We start from the raw sequence: 17,412 nt of genomic DNA on the forward strand, positions 1-17,412 counted from the left end.
ATCACTATGTTTCTGGTGGAACCCCAAGGGGCACAGGAGGGTGGCAAATTGCTAGCAAGACTTTGCTCAGTGCTTTGCAGGGAAACAAGTCTGGTTTCCGTTTTGAGCTGAGCATCCTGGTCGAGACACTCAGTTCTCTACTTAGCTGCTCCAGAAATGGTTAAATTTCTCTATGTGTGCTCAGGTTTCTACACTTAGACAGCTGTGGCAACCCATCACTAGGGCATATTTGTTAGTGCTTCATACTTATATACTTATATAAATAAGTTGGGTTTTCCCATGCTCTCTATAGAAGGAGAGACCTGAGGTTTTTCAAAGGCATATGTTGTGTTGTCATCCTTGGAAAATGTTATCATTTGTCTCCTAGTAGATCTCAGAATCCTTAGAGAATAGGAAATGTGACAGATAAGTTTTGATCACAGGGAAGGCAATGTGGGAGCCCTCAGGCATGGGATTGGAAAGACAGATGTAGGTATAATGCTGTCTTGAGGTCTTGATTTCCAGATGGTAAAGGATGTGTGGAGAACTGAAAGTGTGATTTCTTTCACCTTCTGTACCTTTTAACTTCCAATACCTGTGGATAGGCCATGGCTGTGGGCCCTCTCAGAAAGCATAGTTGCCCAAGGATTGGCCTCATCTCTGTCTCAGCTCATTCTATTTTAACCCTGCGGGTATGGTTTACTTTAAGTTGCAATATCTTTGTTCTTTCTGTTTCCTACAGATTCATGAAGGTGGCAGGAAACACAGTGGAGGCAGTTACCTGGCAACAGTAGGTATTCACCATTTTTGCTCTTACTTATTATCAGATGCTGTGAAATGAAAGATAAGTAGTTGTCATGAAGTTATAACTGAAATTTAATAAACTATCTTTCGTGCTCCAAGAAAAAAGTTAAAACTAACTCCAAAATTAGTTGTTGGCAATCAATAACTTTAATCATAATGAAAAATATTTTATTCTGCATTTATACTCTTAGTTTCTATAAGCAACAATTTCCAAATATTTCCAGAAATTCTTATTCTCCTTCAGTTTGTCGTTGTGAGCCATGGATTGAGTGGGTCTGAGGATCTTGTCATTCCCTTGCTTAAAACCCCTCAGTGCCTTCCCTTTGCATGTAGACCACAAGCCAGACTCTACTCTGGCCTGTAAGGCTCTTTGTGTTTGGCCTCTGCTCTCGTCTGATGCCATCCTGCCCTTACTCATTCTGTCCCAACACACTGGTGAGGACTTTCAGTTTGTAGAGAGTTCACATGCATGTCTGCCTCAAGAACTTTGTATGTGTCATTCCTTCTGCCTGGAATGCTGTTATCTTCATATTTTGTGTAGCTTACTCCTTCTCATCTCTTAAGATTCAGCTTACATGTCACCTCCTTCAAGAGGCCTTCCCTGATGATCCTATCTAAAGTAGACCCCCTATTTAATTGTCTTTCTTAGCTCATTTTTCCATAGCACTTACCATAACTTACAATTACTATTTTTTATATTTGTTTTTGTAATTTGTGTGTTTTCCCTTTTACCAGAATAGCACTTATTCAGTTCAACAATTGCTTATTTAGGCAACTGTTAATTGGGCATTTACTGGGGGGTGGGGGTGGGAATAACAACAATGATAATAATAACAATGTGGCAGGAACCTTTATGTGTCTTACCATATCTGATCCTCAGAACAACCAAATCTATATTTTTCTACAACTTAGAGGAGGAAGATGTATAATATCCAAAGATTACACAGAAAGTGGCAGGTTTTGGACTTGAAGTTGGATCTGTCTCACTCCATGGGCTTCTCTTAACTGTTACTGCTTTGGTAAAAAGACAATGATCCTATACTGGAAATATTACATTCTATTGGTGGAATTCAAATCCTCTTCAGTGTCCTCACCAAGAGCTATCTGGATAATGTAGCATAAAGACAAGAGACTGGAGAATTTATAGTGTTTATAAAGGGAAGTAATGAGAAGTGTACAGAAATTAGTGGGTAAGAATGTAAGCATTACTCAGTTATCATGGCTGACAGGGAGGGATCAGAGAAAGTTTTTTTCCCCTACTCAAGTACTCTCCATAGTACAAATGCAGTGAAGTGAGCACAGTATTTTTTTTTTATAAAGGAAAAATACATTTTTGTAAATACAGTCTGTTTATTAGCTATTTAAAAAAATATTGGCCATCTCTCAAGATAAATATCATGTGTTTGTAACTACTCTAAAAATACCCCCAAAGCAGGCATGGGGTTGTGTTTCTTTTGGCTCCAGGATCAGCACTCATTTGGGGAGAACAAGTAGCACCTGGACTCTACCATTTATTCCTTACAGCCATAATTTTCAGTCAAGACTTGGAATAGTCATGGAACAATTCCAAGAAATCTTGGCCAGGAGGACTCAGTGAAAATTAAAGCCAAATGCCATGTTTCTCTAACCCTGAGAAATGCTGAGGTGAAAATTTCTTAATGATGTAAAGGAAATCAAGAGTCACTGTCAGGAAGAAAAAAGGAGAATCGAATTTGTCAGTATTCATCTAGCCAAAAGAATCAGTTCAATACTAGGATATTGAGCTTGGAGCTTGAACAACCAGAACTCTGAGTCTGAAGTCATAAATAAATAAATCTATATAGTTAGACTATTTTGATTTGGACTTTCATGCTCTTGGATTTTCAGGACCAAGATATACAACTTGATGATTGGTTCTGCACACCAACCCATGCAGAAAACCCAGAAAGAGTTAGTGAGATGAAGTTCCAATTACAGGAATGGTGGAATAGCTTGTATCAGATATCAATGATAAATCTGGACAATAATTAAATACACACACACACACACACACACACACAGAGTGATCAAAAGGCAGCAAAAGCTAGAGGAAGTTATTCAATTCCTGAAAGAAGTGAATGGCACTGGTGAGATCTGTGGTTACTTAAGAATCCATACAGTATGAGGTGGCTTTAAACTCAAAAGAAATACATGGTCATATTGATTTGAGGTGTCGGGAAAAAAAAGTCAGAAGGTGGAAATATCAGAAAGATGGAGTTATGGGGCAGAACACCAAATATGCATATAAACTTCCTTTCAAATCTTTGCCTGATCCCTGAACTGTGCATATTTAAGGGAGACTTCAAGGAGCCTGGGAGAAAACAACAGCTGGAAGCCTGACAAATTTGAACAGAAATTTCAGCTGCTGTCTGTCACATGAGGGACAGAGATTGAAATTTGAATCTCACAAATTGAGGGGCTTGATAAACACCTTGTGCTTTCCAGTGAAAACTAAAAGACATGCCTCAGGAGTAAAGTCTATGACCCAGGACTAAAGATTTGCCTTAAGTCTAATGTGTAACCACAACAGACTCACCCTAACAAAGTCTGAACTGCGGCTGCCACAAGAACAAGATGACCAGACGTTCATCCAACTGCCTGCTAGATCCCAAACCAACACTCTTCTGTCTCTACAACATATCAACCACACTTTCCAGTATACAATTTAAAAATTACTAGACATGCAAAGAAACAGAAAAATATGGCCCATGGCCAAGAGAATGATCTATAACTTGAAACCCTGAGATGACCCAGATAATAGGATTAGCTGACAAGGATTTTAAATAAGCTATTGCACATATATTCAAATAGTTAAGGGAAAATGTCCATATTGAGTGAATACATAGGGAAATATCAGCAGTAACATGGAAACTATATATATATATAAAACAGAACCAAATGAAATTATTAAAGAAAAAATAGAACACTGAAATGATGGGAATTCTGTGGTGGTCCAGTGGTTAGGACTCCATGCTTCCAATGCAAGGGGCACAGGTTCGATCTCTGGTTGGGGAACTAAGATCCCACAAGCCATGTGGTGTGACCAAAATAAATAACTAAATAAATAACTGAAATGAAAGACTTACTGGATGGATTTACTAAGAGATTGGAAAGTACAGAAGAAAGGGTTAGTGAACTTGCATACAGATCATTTGAAATTATACAATTAAAGAACAGAGGAAAAATATTGGGAAGAAAATTGTCAAAGGTTCAGCAACCTCATTGCCAATATCAAGTAACATCTGTGCAATTAGAATCCAGAGGACAAGAGAGAGAGGATGAGGCAGAAAACTTTTTTTAAGAAACCAAAACTGGGGACTTCCCTGGTGGTCCAATGGCTAAGGCTCCGCATTCCCAATGCAGGGGGCCCAGGTTCAACTACTGGTTGGGGAACTAGATCCCGCACGCATGCTACAACAAAGAGTTTGCATGCTACAACTAAGAGTCCACATGCCGCAACTAAGAAGTCCATATGCTGCAACTAAGGAGATCGCATGCCTCAACTAAAGATCCCGCATACCACAACTAAGACCTGGCACAGCCAAAATTAATTAATTAATTAATATGTTAATAAATAAATATATTTTTTAAAAAAGAAACCAAAGCTGAACTTCTCTCAAATTTGGTGAAAAACATTAACTTATAGAACCAAGAAGCTAAGCAAGCCCTAAGAAGGAAAAATACAAGGGAAATCACACCTGGACATAATATTTAAACTGTTGAGAACAAAAGGATGGAGAAAAATCTTCAAAGCATTCAGATAAAAATGACACTTTACATAGAGAGCAAAGACACAAATGATGGCTAACTTGACATCAGAAAAAATGGAGAACAGAAGACAATGGAACTGCATCTTTAAAGTGCTAAAGAAGAAAAAGTCAAACCAGAATTCTCTATTTAGAAAAATATTCTTTTAAAATGAAAGTGAAATAAAGATGTTTTTGGTAAGTGAAAGCCGGCAGACCTGTGCTACAAGAATTACTAAAGGAAGTTCTTCAGACAGAAGTAACATCAGAAGGAAAGTTGGATCTCAGAAAATAATGAAATGCTTTGGAAAGTGTAAATTTATAGATAAATATATTTTTCTCTTAATTTCTTTTTAAAAACCTGACTCTAATACAAATATATAACACTGTATCATGGCGTTTATAACATACAGAGTTGTAAAAATATACGGCAATAATACCACAAAGGATGATGAAGGGAGGAGGCTGTAAATGGAGTTATACTGTTCCAAGTTTTTTTTATGTGAAGGAATATAATATTTACTCTAAGAAGACTGTGAAATTGTATTCCTAGAATTAAGGCTGCGGATAGAACTAAGGTTGCTGACCTAAAGTAGGGAGGTTATCTTGGATTATCCAGATGGACCCAGCGTAACCATCAGAGTGGAAGAGGGAGTCATAAAAGAGGAGGCATGGGAGGAGTTAACTACAGAAGAGGAAGTCAGAGTGATGTGATGTGAGAAGGATTTGACCCGCTATTGTTGGATTTGAAGGTGGAAGAAGGGGGTCATGAGTGAAGGAATAAGGGCAGCCTCTAGAAGCTGGAAAAGTCAAGGACATGGATTCTTCTCTAGCACTTCCAGAAGGAATACAGCCCTCCTAATACTTTGATTTTAACCCAGTGAAATCCATGTTAATTTCTAACATACAGAACTATAATAAATTTGGATTGTTTTAAGCCACTGTTTGTGATAATTTTTTAGAGCAGCAATAGAAAACTATAGAAACAATACATAATAACAGAGATTCAAAGTACCCAAAGAAAAAACTAAAAGAACAAAAGGTGGAAAAATGGATAAATCTACTTTCATAGTTGGAGATTTAAAAGCGTTTCTTTCAGTAATTAATAGGACAACTAAATTAAAAACAGAAAGGATATAGGAGATTTGAATAACACTATCAATCAGCTTGACCTAATTGACAGTTGTAGGCTGAATTGAACATACATTCTTTTCCAGTGCCCATGGAACATTCATCAAGATAGATCTATATGCTCAGCTATAAAACAAGTCTCAATAAATTTGAAAGGATTGAAATCATACAGAATTTTTTAATTGAAAAAAATATAGTTGATTTGCAATATTGTGTTAGTTTCAGGTATACAGCAAAGTGATTCAGTTTTATATATATATATATATATATATATATATATATATATATATATATGTATGTATGTATTTTTTTTCAGATTATTTTCCATTACAGGTTACTGCAAGATGTTGAATATAGTTCCCTGTGCTATACAGTAAATCTTTGTTGCTTATCTGTTTTATATACAGTGGTGTATATCTGTTAATCCCATACTTTTAATTTATCCCTCCCCCTTTCCCCTTTGGTAACCATAAATTTGTTTCCTATGTCTGTGAGACTGTTTCTGTTTTGTAAATAAATTCATTTGTATTATTTTTTAGATTCCACATATAAGTGATAGCATATAATATTTGTCTTTGTCTGACTTACTTTACTCAGTATGATAATCTCTAGGTCCACCCATGTTGCTGCAAATGACAATATTTCATTCTTTTTAGGGATGAGTAATAGTCCATTGTGTACCTATATATATATACCACATCTGCTTTGTCATTCATCTGTTGATGGACATTTAGGTTGCTTCCATGCCTTGGCTATTGTAAATAGTTGCTGCTGTGAACATTGGGGTGCATGTATCTTTTCAAATTAGAGTGTTCGTCTTTTCTGGATATATGCCCAGGAGTGGGATTGCTGGGTCATATGGTAGCTCTGTTTTTAGTTTTTAAAGGAACTTCCATACTGTTTTCCATAGTGGTTTCACCAATTTACATTCCCACCAACAGTGTAGGAGGGTTCCCTTTTCTCCACACCCTCTCCAGCATTCATTGTTTATAGACTTTTTGATGATGGCCATTCTGACCAGTGTAAGTAATACCTCATTGTAGTTTTAATTTGCATTTCTCTAATAATTAACAATGTTGAGCATCTTTTCATGTGTCTGTTTTGATGACAAAGAAATTAAGTTAGATATCAGTAAGAAAAACATCTATAAAATTCCTAAATATCTTGAAATTAAATAACACACTTTGAAATAATCTATGGATCAAAGAAGAAATCATGAGGGAAAGAGAAATATTTTGAAATGAGTATGATGATATATTTTATCAAAATTGGTGGAATTCAGAAAAAACAGAGCTTAGAGGGAAATCTATATTCTAATATGCTTATATTAGAAAAGAAGAAACATTGGTATCAATGACCTTTTTTAGTTTCTATCTTAAGAAGCTAGAAAAAGAACAAACTAAACTCAAACCAAGTAAAATAAAGAAAATTACAAAGGTAAAAGCAGAAAGCAATAAAACATAGAATAGACAAGCAGTAAAGAAAATTTACAAAGCCGGAAGTATTTCTTTGAATAGGTGAACAAATTTGAAAACTTAGAGAGAGAGATTGAAAGATAGAGGGAGAGAGAGAAAGAGAGAATGGGAAAGAAAAAACAGAAATTGCAAGTATCAGGAATAAAAAAGGGATTCTCACTACAGATCACATAGATATTAAAAGTATAATAAGGGAACATTATGAACAACTTTATGCCAACCAATTTGACAATTGAAATGGACAAATTCCTTGAAAATATAACATCAAAAAGACACATTAAAAATTCTTGATATCATTATAGTATATCTGGTTCATTTTGGAATATCTGGCAATTTCTTATATAAATAAAATATACCTAACCTATGACAGAGCAATTCCATCACAAGGTATTTACCCAAAGGAAATAAAAACATGCCACACAAACACTTTTATAAGAACGTTCATAGCAGTTTTATTAATGATAGGTAAAAACTAGAAACAGCCCAGGTGTCCATCAGCAAGAGAATGGGTTAGACAAACTGTTGTATAGTTGTATAAAGGAATGATACTCAGCAAGATCAAAAAACCAAATAATGATACACTTCACAACATAAATGAATCTCGCTAAGTGGAAAAAAAGCCTTATATAAAACAGCATATTTGTGTTTTTCCAATTATATGAAGTTCTGGAATAGACTGAAAATTAGAAAAATTAAGTGTAGCGGGTAGAGACATGAATCGAGAGCGAAAGGCACAAGAGGGAATTTTCTGGGGTAATTGTAATGTTCTACACTTTGATAGGGATTTGGGTTACACAGGATTATGTATGCTTTTGTCAAAATTCATCAAATGATACATTTAAGTTTTGTGCAGATCATTATATGTAAAATTTACTTAAGAAAAAGAACCATAACAGACATTAGAGAACTCTATTAAAGAACTCTAGTTAATAGTATGATTGATGAAGTGTTTAGGATGAAGTATACGAAAGTCTGCAACTTATTTGAAATGCCTCAAAACATAAAATGGATCAATGGATGGATAGAGGGATAGATAGTTTGATAACATTAGCAAAATGTTAATGGTAGAACCTAGGTGGTGGATATATATTTTTCACTCTACAATTCTTTCCATCTGCTTCTGTTTGAAATTTTTCATAATAAGATATAGGAAAAAAGGCTAAATTGTAATACCTAAATATATTATGTAATATTAAATGATATATTGTTGTGAAAATAGTTATGAAAAATAAATAAGAAAATGCTTTTAAGTGAATCAAATAAAATATAAAATATACAATTCATACCTCAATAATATAAAAATGCACAGAAACTCAAAGAAAAGTTACTAATAGGTTAATAGTATTAACCTTTAGATGTAAGAAGTATAGGGATGCTTTTATGGTCATCTTTACTTTTCTATAGTTTCCAAGTTTTCTGTAATACGGATGTATTTATCGCATCCTTATTACATCCTTATTCTTGTTTATAATAGAAATCATCAATACCCAGCTCCACCCTTCCCAACTCCAATTCCCCCTCCCTAGAAGCATTCATCGCAATTTTAGCCACTTCTTACATTTCTTTCCATATTTCTAAATAACAATCTAATATTTTAAATTTTTTTCCAATTTAAATATTATCTATTAATTTCCTACTATGGAAGATAAGAATTTAGCTCTCATACCTCCCTAACTCATCACACACTGAAACATACTTACATTTCCCCATCCTCCAATATTTTATATCTTAAGTATTGGTTAGATCAGAATTCAGTGCTCATATTTTTATTCCTATGTAAATATGACTTGCAGAAGAGAATGTGTGTGCAATGATTACGTTTTCTTTCTTCCACAACTTTTTGTTCTCCCTGCAGTTAATAACTCTTTTTCATTTGCTTAATTTCTTATTAGTCTTTCCCTAAGTCATGCCTAAATTCTGTACCAGATTAGTAGATCTCTCTCTTTGTGCAAACACTCCAGGTAGCTATCAGTTTCATCTTGTCCTTGGAGGTGTTCTCCTGGAGCAGTCTCTCCTCTGGTCCCATCTGGACTAATTGATCTCCGTGCTTCCTGCACAGCTGTTGTCCTGGGATCTCCCTTCACCATCATCCTAGGGATTCCTTTTGGCTCTCTTATTTGTTGGATGCCTGCCTTTTTATGAAGTTTACTCCCTCATTTTGGTGGAACATTTTTTTTCCAAGAACTTTCTGAGAAAAGATAAATGAGAGGTAAACTTGTTGAGACCTTGTATTAGAATTTGATTTATATTTTGGATGCATACAGATTTCCCTTGGATTTTGATGCTTTGGCTCCATTTTATTCTAGCTTTTCTTGTAACTGTTGAGAAATCTGATCCTTTTAAATTTCCATTCCTTTTATTTGCCTTGTTTTTTCTCTGTTGGTCCTTGTAAAATCTTCTTTTTGTCCTCAGTGATCCTTTGTGTGACTCTTTTTATTCTGTTTACTAGGTATGTGGTGGACACTCTCAATCTGAAACTCATACCCTTCAGTTTAGGGAAATTTTTCTGAATTTTTTTCTTTGATGATTTTCTTCTCCATTTGTGCACTCCCCCCCCCCCCTCTGGAACTTCCATTATTCAGATATGAGAACTCCTCAAACAGTAGTCTAATTTTTATATATTTTTCCTCTCCCTTGTTTTTTTCTTCTGTTTTCTGCTAAATCTCCTTAATCATCTAAGTTTTCTGTTGAAATCTTCATTTCTGTTATCATATTTCTAATTTCCAAAAACTATTTTTCAAAGCTTCCTTTTTATGGCTTCTTTTCTTGTTTCTGGATGCAAAATCATTTTTCTCTCTGAATATATCAATGTTAGTTGTGTTTGTTTATTTTGTTTCTTTTCTTATTTTCTCTTCCCTCCCTCTTTCTCTCCCTCCTTTTGCCTTCCTCCCTCTTCCTTCCTCCCTTCCTTTCCTTTCTTCTCCAATCCTTTTCTTATGATTTCTTCATTAAACTTTTTTCCCTCTATGTTCTTCCCTCCTCCCCCCATTTCTTTTTTTTTTTGTTTTTGTTTTTCATATTAAAGATTTTCCTCAAATTGTCAAATGATCCTTAGATCTCTATTCCTATTTAAGAGAGAGGCATGAAAAACTGATTGGATGTTTTTTTCCTCGTGGACATTTCTTCTCAACTAGTTGAGGGTCTATGTAGGGTGATCTGCCTCGGTTATTACATTAGGGGATTCCTAACTGGCAATATCTGTTGGTCTTTTCTTATGTGCAATTTAGTTTTTCCAGAGAAGAATTCTCTCTTCTGCCAACTTGGAAGTATAAATCTGCTAGCATCCTCATATCTAAGAAAGGAGCTGGATATCTCATTGTTTAGTATGTAGCCTTTCACTTAATCCTGTTGTTTTCAGTGTTGTTGCCCCCACCTCAGCTATGTTTGGTGGCCTTGACTCTAGCTCAACCTCCAATGCTCTGCTCTCTTGGAAATGGGACAGTTTCTCAACTATGTAAGGTAGTGGATCATATTTATAGATACCTACTGTATTAGAATTAAAACAGAACTTTTAAAGATGTTTATTTTAAAATAATAAATTCATTACATTTTACCACAAATAATGTATTTTTATAAAATAACTATATTTTCCAAAAAAAAGTTAGTGAGAAGAGTGGCATTATTTTATATTCTTGAAAATCTCTTTAACACCTAGCTTAATTGAAGATATGTGTATTCTTATATCTTCTATGTTTTGTGGCAACATATTGTTTTGGTTTAAAAATATGAAGACAATTTGCCTTCATGGAGATATGTAGCTTAAAAAGGGAGGAGTATTTAAATAGTCTTTTTCAGGTTATTGTGGCTGTTCTTCTCAGATACTACACCAAAATTCAACAAGTGATAGCTTCCTAAAGGTTAGTTGCAATATGGACTATGAAGCCATGTTTATGAACTTTTCATACTCTGATGCATTAAATTTTTTGGTTTTACATTTTGAATGTATCTTTTACCCATGCATCATTTTAACATCATGCATTGATCATTTGGAAAATATTGTTTTATTGAGTTGTGAGTTATGCAGATCTTCCAAATGTTGATACATTTTATTATGAAACATCAAAAAAGCACATTTATTAATATCACCCCTGACCTAATCAGAAAAAGTCTTTAAGTTTTGGGAAGCTGACAACCTCATGGTGGCAGATACAAATATTCTAAAATTCTAATTTTCACTTAACAGTTCAAAATTTATAATCAGCAACAAGTTCTATCAGTTGTTATCCTTGAAGTGACAGGCTTAGCTTGTTCATTTTTGAGAAAAATGTCTTCCAAATACCCAAGTCTGAATAACCATAATTTGTCTGTCAGTCATTCTTTCAAGTAAAAATTTTGCTCATAAAAAAAACCAATTCAGTTTGCAAATCAAACAATCATGTAAGTGTTTATCCTCGAGACAACCATCATCATACTTTGCTGTGGAAGTGACGTCTTTTATGTATATTTCTCATTTAGTCACGTAGAATATTTTTAAAATGTGTACTCAGGTGTTAAAATTTAATAAAATTTATAATTTTTATTACTTTTACTTTAGGGAATTATTAAGTAAAACTGACATTTTTGTTTTATTGCAAGTATGTGACCTGACCACCAGCACAGTTTGACGTTCCTGTCTTGATTTGTTTTAAGCTCTTTTGTCCACTGTTGCTTTGGTACCATCAGCCCAAATGTCAAATAGTTTTTCCAAAACAAACCATGAGAGTCAAATAAATTATTTAACACTTTAGGTATTTCATCACCATTTGTATTTAGTGCCAAGCATTTGTGTTTAGTACCAATACACCAAGTGTATTTTACTGCTAGTCACATAAAAGAAGATCTTTATCAGTGGTTAGTTGGTGTTTATGTTGGATGGATACAAAAAAAAAAGCTATGTCTGTATTTATCAAGATATTAATATCCGGAGATAATAACTTTGTCTTCATGTTTGTAGCTAAATCTTTAACGAGTTAATGTATTGTTGGGAAATGGTCCTGGGGTGATTTCTTTTAGTAACTTTTACTGACTTTTCATCCAGCAGGCATTCAGCAATGTCAACTGTGGAAGCCTCTATCGCTCTTTTAGCTACCTTGTGTACCTTTCTAGCCAATGAAGTATGATAAACTACTCTATAAGATGCTTTTTTTTTTTTTTTTTTTTTTGTGGTACGCGGACCTCTCACTGTTGTGGCCTCTCCCTTTGCGGAACACAGGCTCCGGACACGCAGGCTCAGCGGCCAGGGCTCACGGGCACAGCCTCTCCACGGCATGTAGGATCTTCCCGGACCGGGGCACGAACCTGTGTCCCCTGCATTGGCAGGCGGATTCTCAACCACTGCGCCACCAGGGAAGCCCTATAAGATGCTTTTCTAAATTTAAAATTATTTCAAAGACTTTTCTAGATTTTAAATTTAGAAAAGCCTTCAGAATAATTTTAAAATGTTACTTGCAAAATAAGACAACAAAATGTTCTTACTTTCATATAGGCGTAAGAAAAACATTAGAATTTCAAAATAACTTATTGGATAATTTTAAGGTTACACAGATCATAGCAGGTATAATAAAACTAGCTTGTAAACACAGTAGAAGTATTGAGAACAAACTGAGTTAACCTTTGAAAACATACATATTTATACCCCAAAAAATCATACCTTAGAAAAGTCTAGAAAACAAGAATATACAAGCATACATTCCATTAGTTGTCAGAGCAATGACATTGTCACATGTTATATAAATACTGGGAAACCCAACTGTACACTTGTGAGAAAATGAGAGTGAAAATGGCAAATAATTGTCGTAGTATTATTTTGAAAGTAGCTTTGATCTCTTATGGACTCCTGAAAGGGTCTTGGGTATCCCAGGAGTCCCTGGACCATACTCTAATAAACCACTGATATAGAGTGAGGGTAGGGATCTGAGGGTCTAGTTGTTTCCCAGTTCTCTTGTTTCAGCCTCCCTTTCTCCCCCATTCACAAAGGCACCTGGTGCTTCCAGCTCCTGAGACTTTCTGGGGTTCCACGGCAAGAAGCAAACTCCTTTTAGGTTTCCCTAAAAGGATTCATGGATGTAGAATTCAGCCTCCTCTGGTTAGCGAAGTCAGTTTTCACTCTTCTGTTTTCTAATATCAACATTTTTCTTGTGGTGTTTTCCTATCCTATTCTCTTAGACCTTCTGGGTTAATGACTGTTTTCTTTTTTCTTTTTTTGCCCCATTACCATTGTTTTTGTGGGGTTATGGGAGAGAGCTTAGTAAATGCCTGTTTTTAAACCACCATATTTAACCTGAAATCCTGCTGTCTGCTCTTTTGTTCTTCTAGGATTATTTTTAGTAAGACAAAATTTAAAAATTAATTTTAAAATATGACATCAATGTTCATATTTATCAATTTAGGCAAACCCAGGTGTTCTCAATGCCTGGGCCTCACCAGAGACAAACAGAAAAATAAACTACAGCTGTGTAGCCCAGACATCAGTATTTTGAAGAAGTTCATTATGTGCTTCTGACTTTTAGTGAGGATTGAGAACTACTGCCCTGGAGCCTTCTGATTGAGTATCAATAACCCCTCTGCACTTATACTCCAGAGAGCACACTCAGCATACAGCTTCTAGACCACCACCAGCAGCAACAGCATCACCTGGGAGCTTGTGAGAAATGCAAATTCTCAAGTCCCATTCCAGACCCACTGAATCAGGACCCAACAATCTGTGGTCTGACACTCCCTCCAGGTGATTCTGATGTGTTCTAAACTTGAGAACCACAGCCATAGAAGATGACTGCTTTTCTTCTAAGAATACATTCATCACTGAATTTTTTGGCATAAAACTTTTTTCAGTAGCTTCTCTTCTGACATGTCAATGGGAGAAAAGACGGAAGAAAAATTTCCCTGGGAATTAGCTTTTAGAAAATTCCTGCCCCGGGACTTCCCTGGTGGCACAGTGGTTAAGAATCTGCCTGCCAATGCAGGGTACGTGGGTTCGATCCCTGGCCAGGGAAGATCCCACATGTCACAGAGCAACTAAGCCCGTGAGCCACAACTACTGAGCCTGCGTGACACAACTACTGAAGCTTGCACACCTAGAGCCTGTGCTCTGCAACAAGAGAAGGCACCACAATGAGAAGCCCGTGCACCGCAATGAAGAGTAACCCCCGCCCGCCACAACTAGAGAAAGCCCTTGCACAGCAATGAAGACCCAATGCAGCCAAAAAATTTTTAAAAAGGAGAAGTCCTGCCCCTTGTAGTCAGAGTCAGAGCTTCAAGTCATCTAGTTTTCAATATGTTTTTCTCTTATATAAAAGTCAGTGCTTTTCTCTCTTTGGTCTTAGTCTGCACTTATATACCTCATTCCTCACTTCTGTTGCAGAAAAACGAAATATGGTGTGTATACTACAGCTGTAGGCTTAAATAGATCAATTTTAAGATATCAATTTTATAATTTAGATTTTTAGCTATATTTAAAAGCATAAAAATGAACTTTTGTTGTTGTTGCGGTACGCGGGCCTCTCACTGTTGTGGCCTCTCCCGTTGCGGAGCATAGGCTCCAGACGCGCAGGCTCAGCGGCCATGGCTCACGGGCCCAGCCGCTCCGCGGCATGTGGGATCTTCCCGGACTGGGGCACGAACCAACGTTCCCTACATTGGCAGGCGGACTCTCAACCACTGTGCCACCAGGGAAGCCCAAAAAAATGAACATTTTTAAGAAGTCATTGTAAGGGCAACTATGGGTTTGCCCACAATATAATTAAATGTGAGCAAAATGACTCTGAGAATAGCATCTATTGGAAATTCATGAATGTTTCCAGGGGTGACCAGAGATTAGAATGACTTGTTAAGCAAAAATTCTGCTTAAAAGAAAAAGCTGAAGGAATCCATCACATAGATAATCAGTTTTAGAGAAACGAGTGCTGACAAAATGTGAACTTTATTTGGAAAAAAAGACTTAATGTGATTCACAAGAGTGCTAAAACTTATTTGAAACACTATTTTGGAAGGGAAGAACCTGTAGAGCTGCACCTTATGGTTTGGTAGAAAGAACAAGGGCTTTGAAGTCAAACAGGCCTGGACAGAATCCGTCTGACCCTCAGGAGGTTTGTGGCCTTGGGAAGAAAGTAAATCTTTCAGAGCTCAGTTTTCTCATCTATAAAGTAGGGTTAATGCCTACTTCATAAAACTATTGTTAAAACTAAATGAGGTAATGCATGAAAAGCACTTTGTACAGTACACACAATATATTGAGTCCTCACAAAATGTGAGTTCCCTTTTTCCTTCCCTTTCTGTCTTTTTGTGATCCCTCCCAATCTCTCTGTTTATGAGTGTCTTGCTATAGAATATACAGATGTTTAGCACATATTCTATTACTGAGCATTTTTATAGTACCGTGTAGATGCGTCAGGTGTTTTGCTTATGGTCTTTTCAGCCAAAGGAAGAAACCGTTGTTTTAGCGGGGTCACCCACTAAAACACCTTTTCAGCCAAAGGTAGTTCTGTGGGGTCACCCTGTTATGTTTTACATTCATTCAAGAGATATTTATTGAGCACCTATTATATTAGGCACTGTGCTAGATGTTAAAGATAGACTAGGGAGAGAAAAGAGACAAGAGCCATCCCCGTGGGGAGCTTAGTGGGCTTCTGATTAGCAAAGAGTTTATCCCTATAGTGATCACTTCTATAAGCCATGCCTATTCTTCATCTGGAAGAGAAAGTAGAAAGGAAAAGGTACTCCTGGTGGAAGAAATAAGGATGACAGTAGGAAGACGATCTCTGGGCCCCAGAGAGAGCTATGTCGAGACAAATATCTGCTGCAGATGATTTTAAAAGGAAAGGATAAGGAGGGAAGGTAGCCACAAATGACATGGAGCTTGACTGCAAAAGAATTAGAGAAAAAGGAAGAGAGAAAAAAAGAACTTTCTAAAAGAGAGTCGAAGAATCAAAGAGCTCTTTATTTTAGGAAAATGAAGATTGGGAATTCCCCAGCAGTCCAGTGGTTAGGACTCGGTGCTTTCACTGCTGGGCTGGGGTTCAATCCCTTCCCGGAGATCCTGCAAGCCGTGCAGTGTGACCGAGAAAAAAAAAAGTGAAGACTATACACACATCTATAAGATACATCTATAAGAGTGTATTTTATTTAATTGAGCATCTTCTGGTGTCAAGCTCTGTGCTAATAAGTTCGTTTCAGAAGTGATTCAGAGCATGGGTTTGCTGTCTAACAGACTGAGTTCAGGTCCTTAGCGCCTACTGTCTGTGTGACCTTGGGCAAGTTGCTCAGCACCTCATTGAGCCTCAATGCCTTCTTTTGGAAAGTAGGCACAATAATACCCGTGACCCAGGGGGTAGGCACCTTATCATTGGCCCAAGGGGTGTGCTTATAGCTTTCTGCTCAGCCGAATTCTGAAGGCTGCGTAGTCTCCATTAGTGGCTCCCTGTTACCTCAGTCACTACTAGGAAAGCTGTCTCAGTGTCTACTGTTGATTTGGCCAATAGAGAGTGGGCTACTCCCTTCCCATTTCAGAGCATACACATATACAGAAAACCCCAAAGAAGGCTAGATCTGGCATTATCTCCAGGTTCCCTTGGGGATCTCCTCTGCCTAAGGAGGGAAAGTTTGAGAAACGATGATGTAGGGCCTTGCACATAGCTAATAACATCTGCCATTCATTAAAGCTACCCAAGCATGATATACATTATATCAAGGGTATCTGCTACATGTATGGATGTTAAATGGGCTGCATTTAGGGACTTACTAGGCTTGAGATTCTAAGATCACCCCCTCTATCTTTGTGCCAGGTCCCAGTTGTCCTTGTCTCAATCACCCTGAAGCTCACCCTGGAGAGGTGCTGGTTGGTTCTAACTATCCATCCTGTAACTGCATGGGAAATCAAAGGGTCTGGGTACCAGCTTAGACTTAGAAATTCCTGACCCTCACTTTCTTTACTCTTCTGTTAAGCAAGTGTTGCACTAGTCTGGAGTTAGACTGCTGGTTTTGAATTCTGGCTCTAATGCTTACTTATCTTGTACAAGTCATTTAACAGCACTGTCTCAGGTTTTGCATCTGTGAAATAAGTACTCATTCAAAAACAATTTACTTTCTGCCAAGCACTGTTTCAGGTTCTTGGGATAGATCAGTAAACAAAACAGACAAAAATACCTGCAGTTATGGAGCTTAGATTCTGGCAGGGAAGTGGGGATTGGTGGGAAGGAGATGGTTAGGTAGAAAGACAATAAACAATAAGTATAACAAGCAAATTATATAGTATGTTAGAAGGTCAAAAGTTGGAATAGGGGCTT

The 17,412-nt window shown here is 36.6% G+C and overlaps 1 protein-coding gene across 2 annotated transcripts in view; it reads left to right on the top strand.

The window, feature by feature from the left end:
* HPSE2 (heparanase 2 (inactive)) overlaps positions 1-17,412 on the top strand; it is a 592,918-nt gene that overhangs the window by 366,836 nt on the left and 208,670 nt on the right. For both annotated transcript variants that reach the window (XM_059054720.2, XM_059054721.2), the window contains one exon: positions 722-769. In XM_059054720.2, coding sequence (XP_058910703.1) covers positions 722-769 — 48 coding nt within the window. The remainder of the gene's footprint in view (positions 1-721; positions 770-17,412) is intronic.

This window comes from Kogia breviceps, chromosome 2 (genome assembly GCF_026419965.1).
Source record: "Kogia breviceps isolate mKogBre1 chromosome 2, mKogBre1 haplotype 1, whole genome shotgun sequence".
Taxonomy (NCBI): Eukaryota; Metazoa; Chordata; class Mammalia; order Artiodactyla; family Physeteridae; genus Kogia; species Kogia breviceps.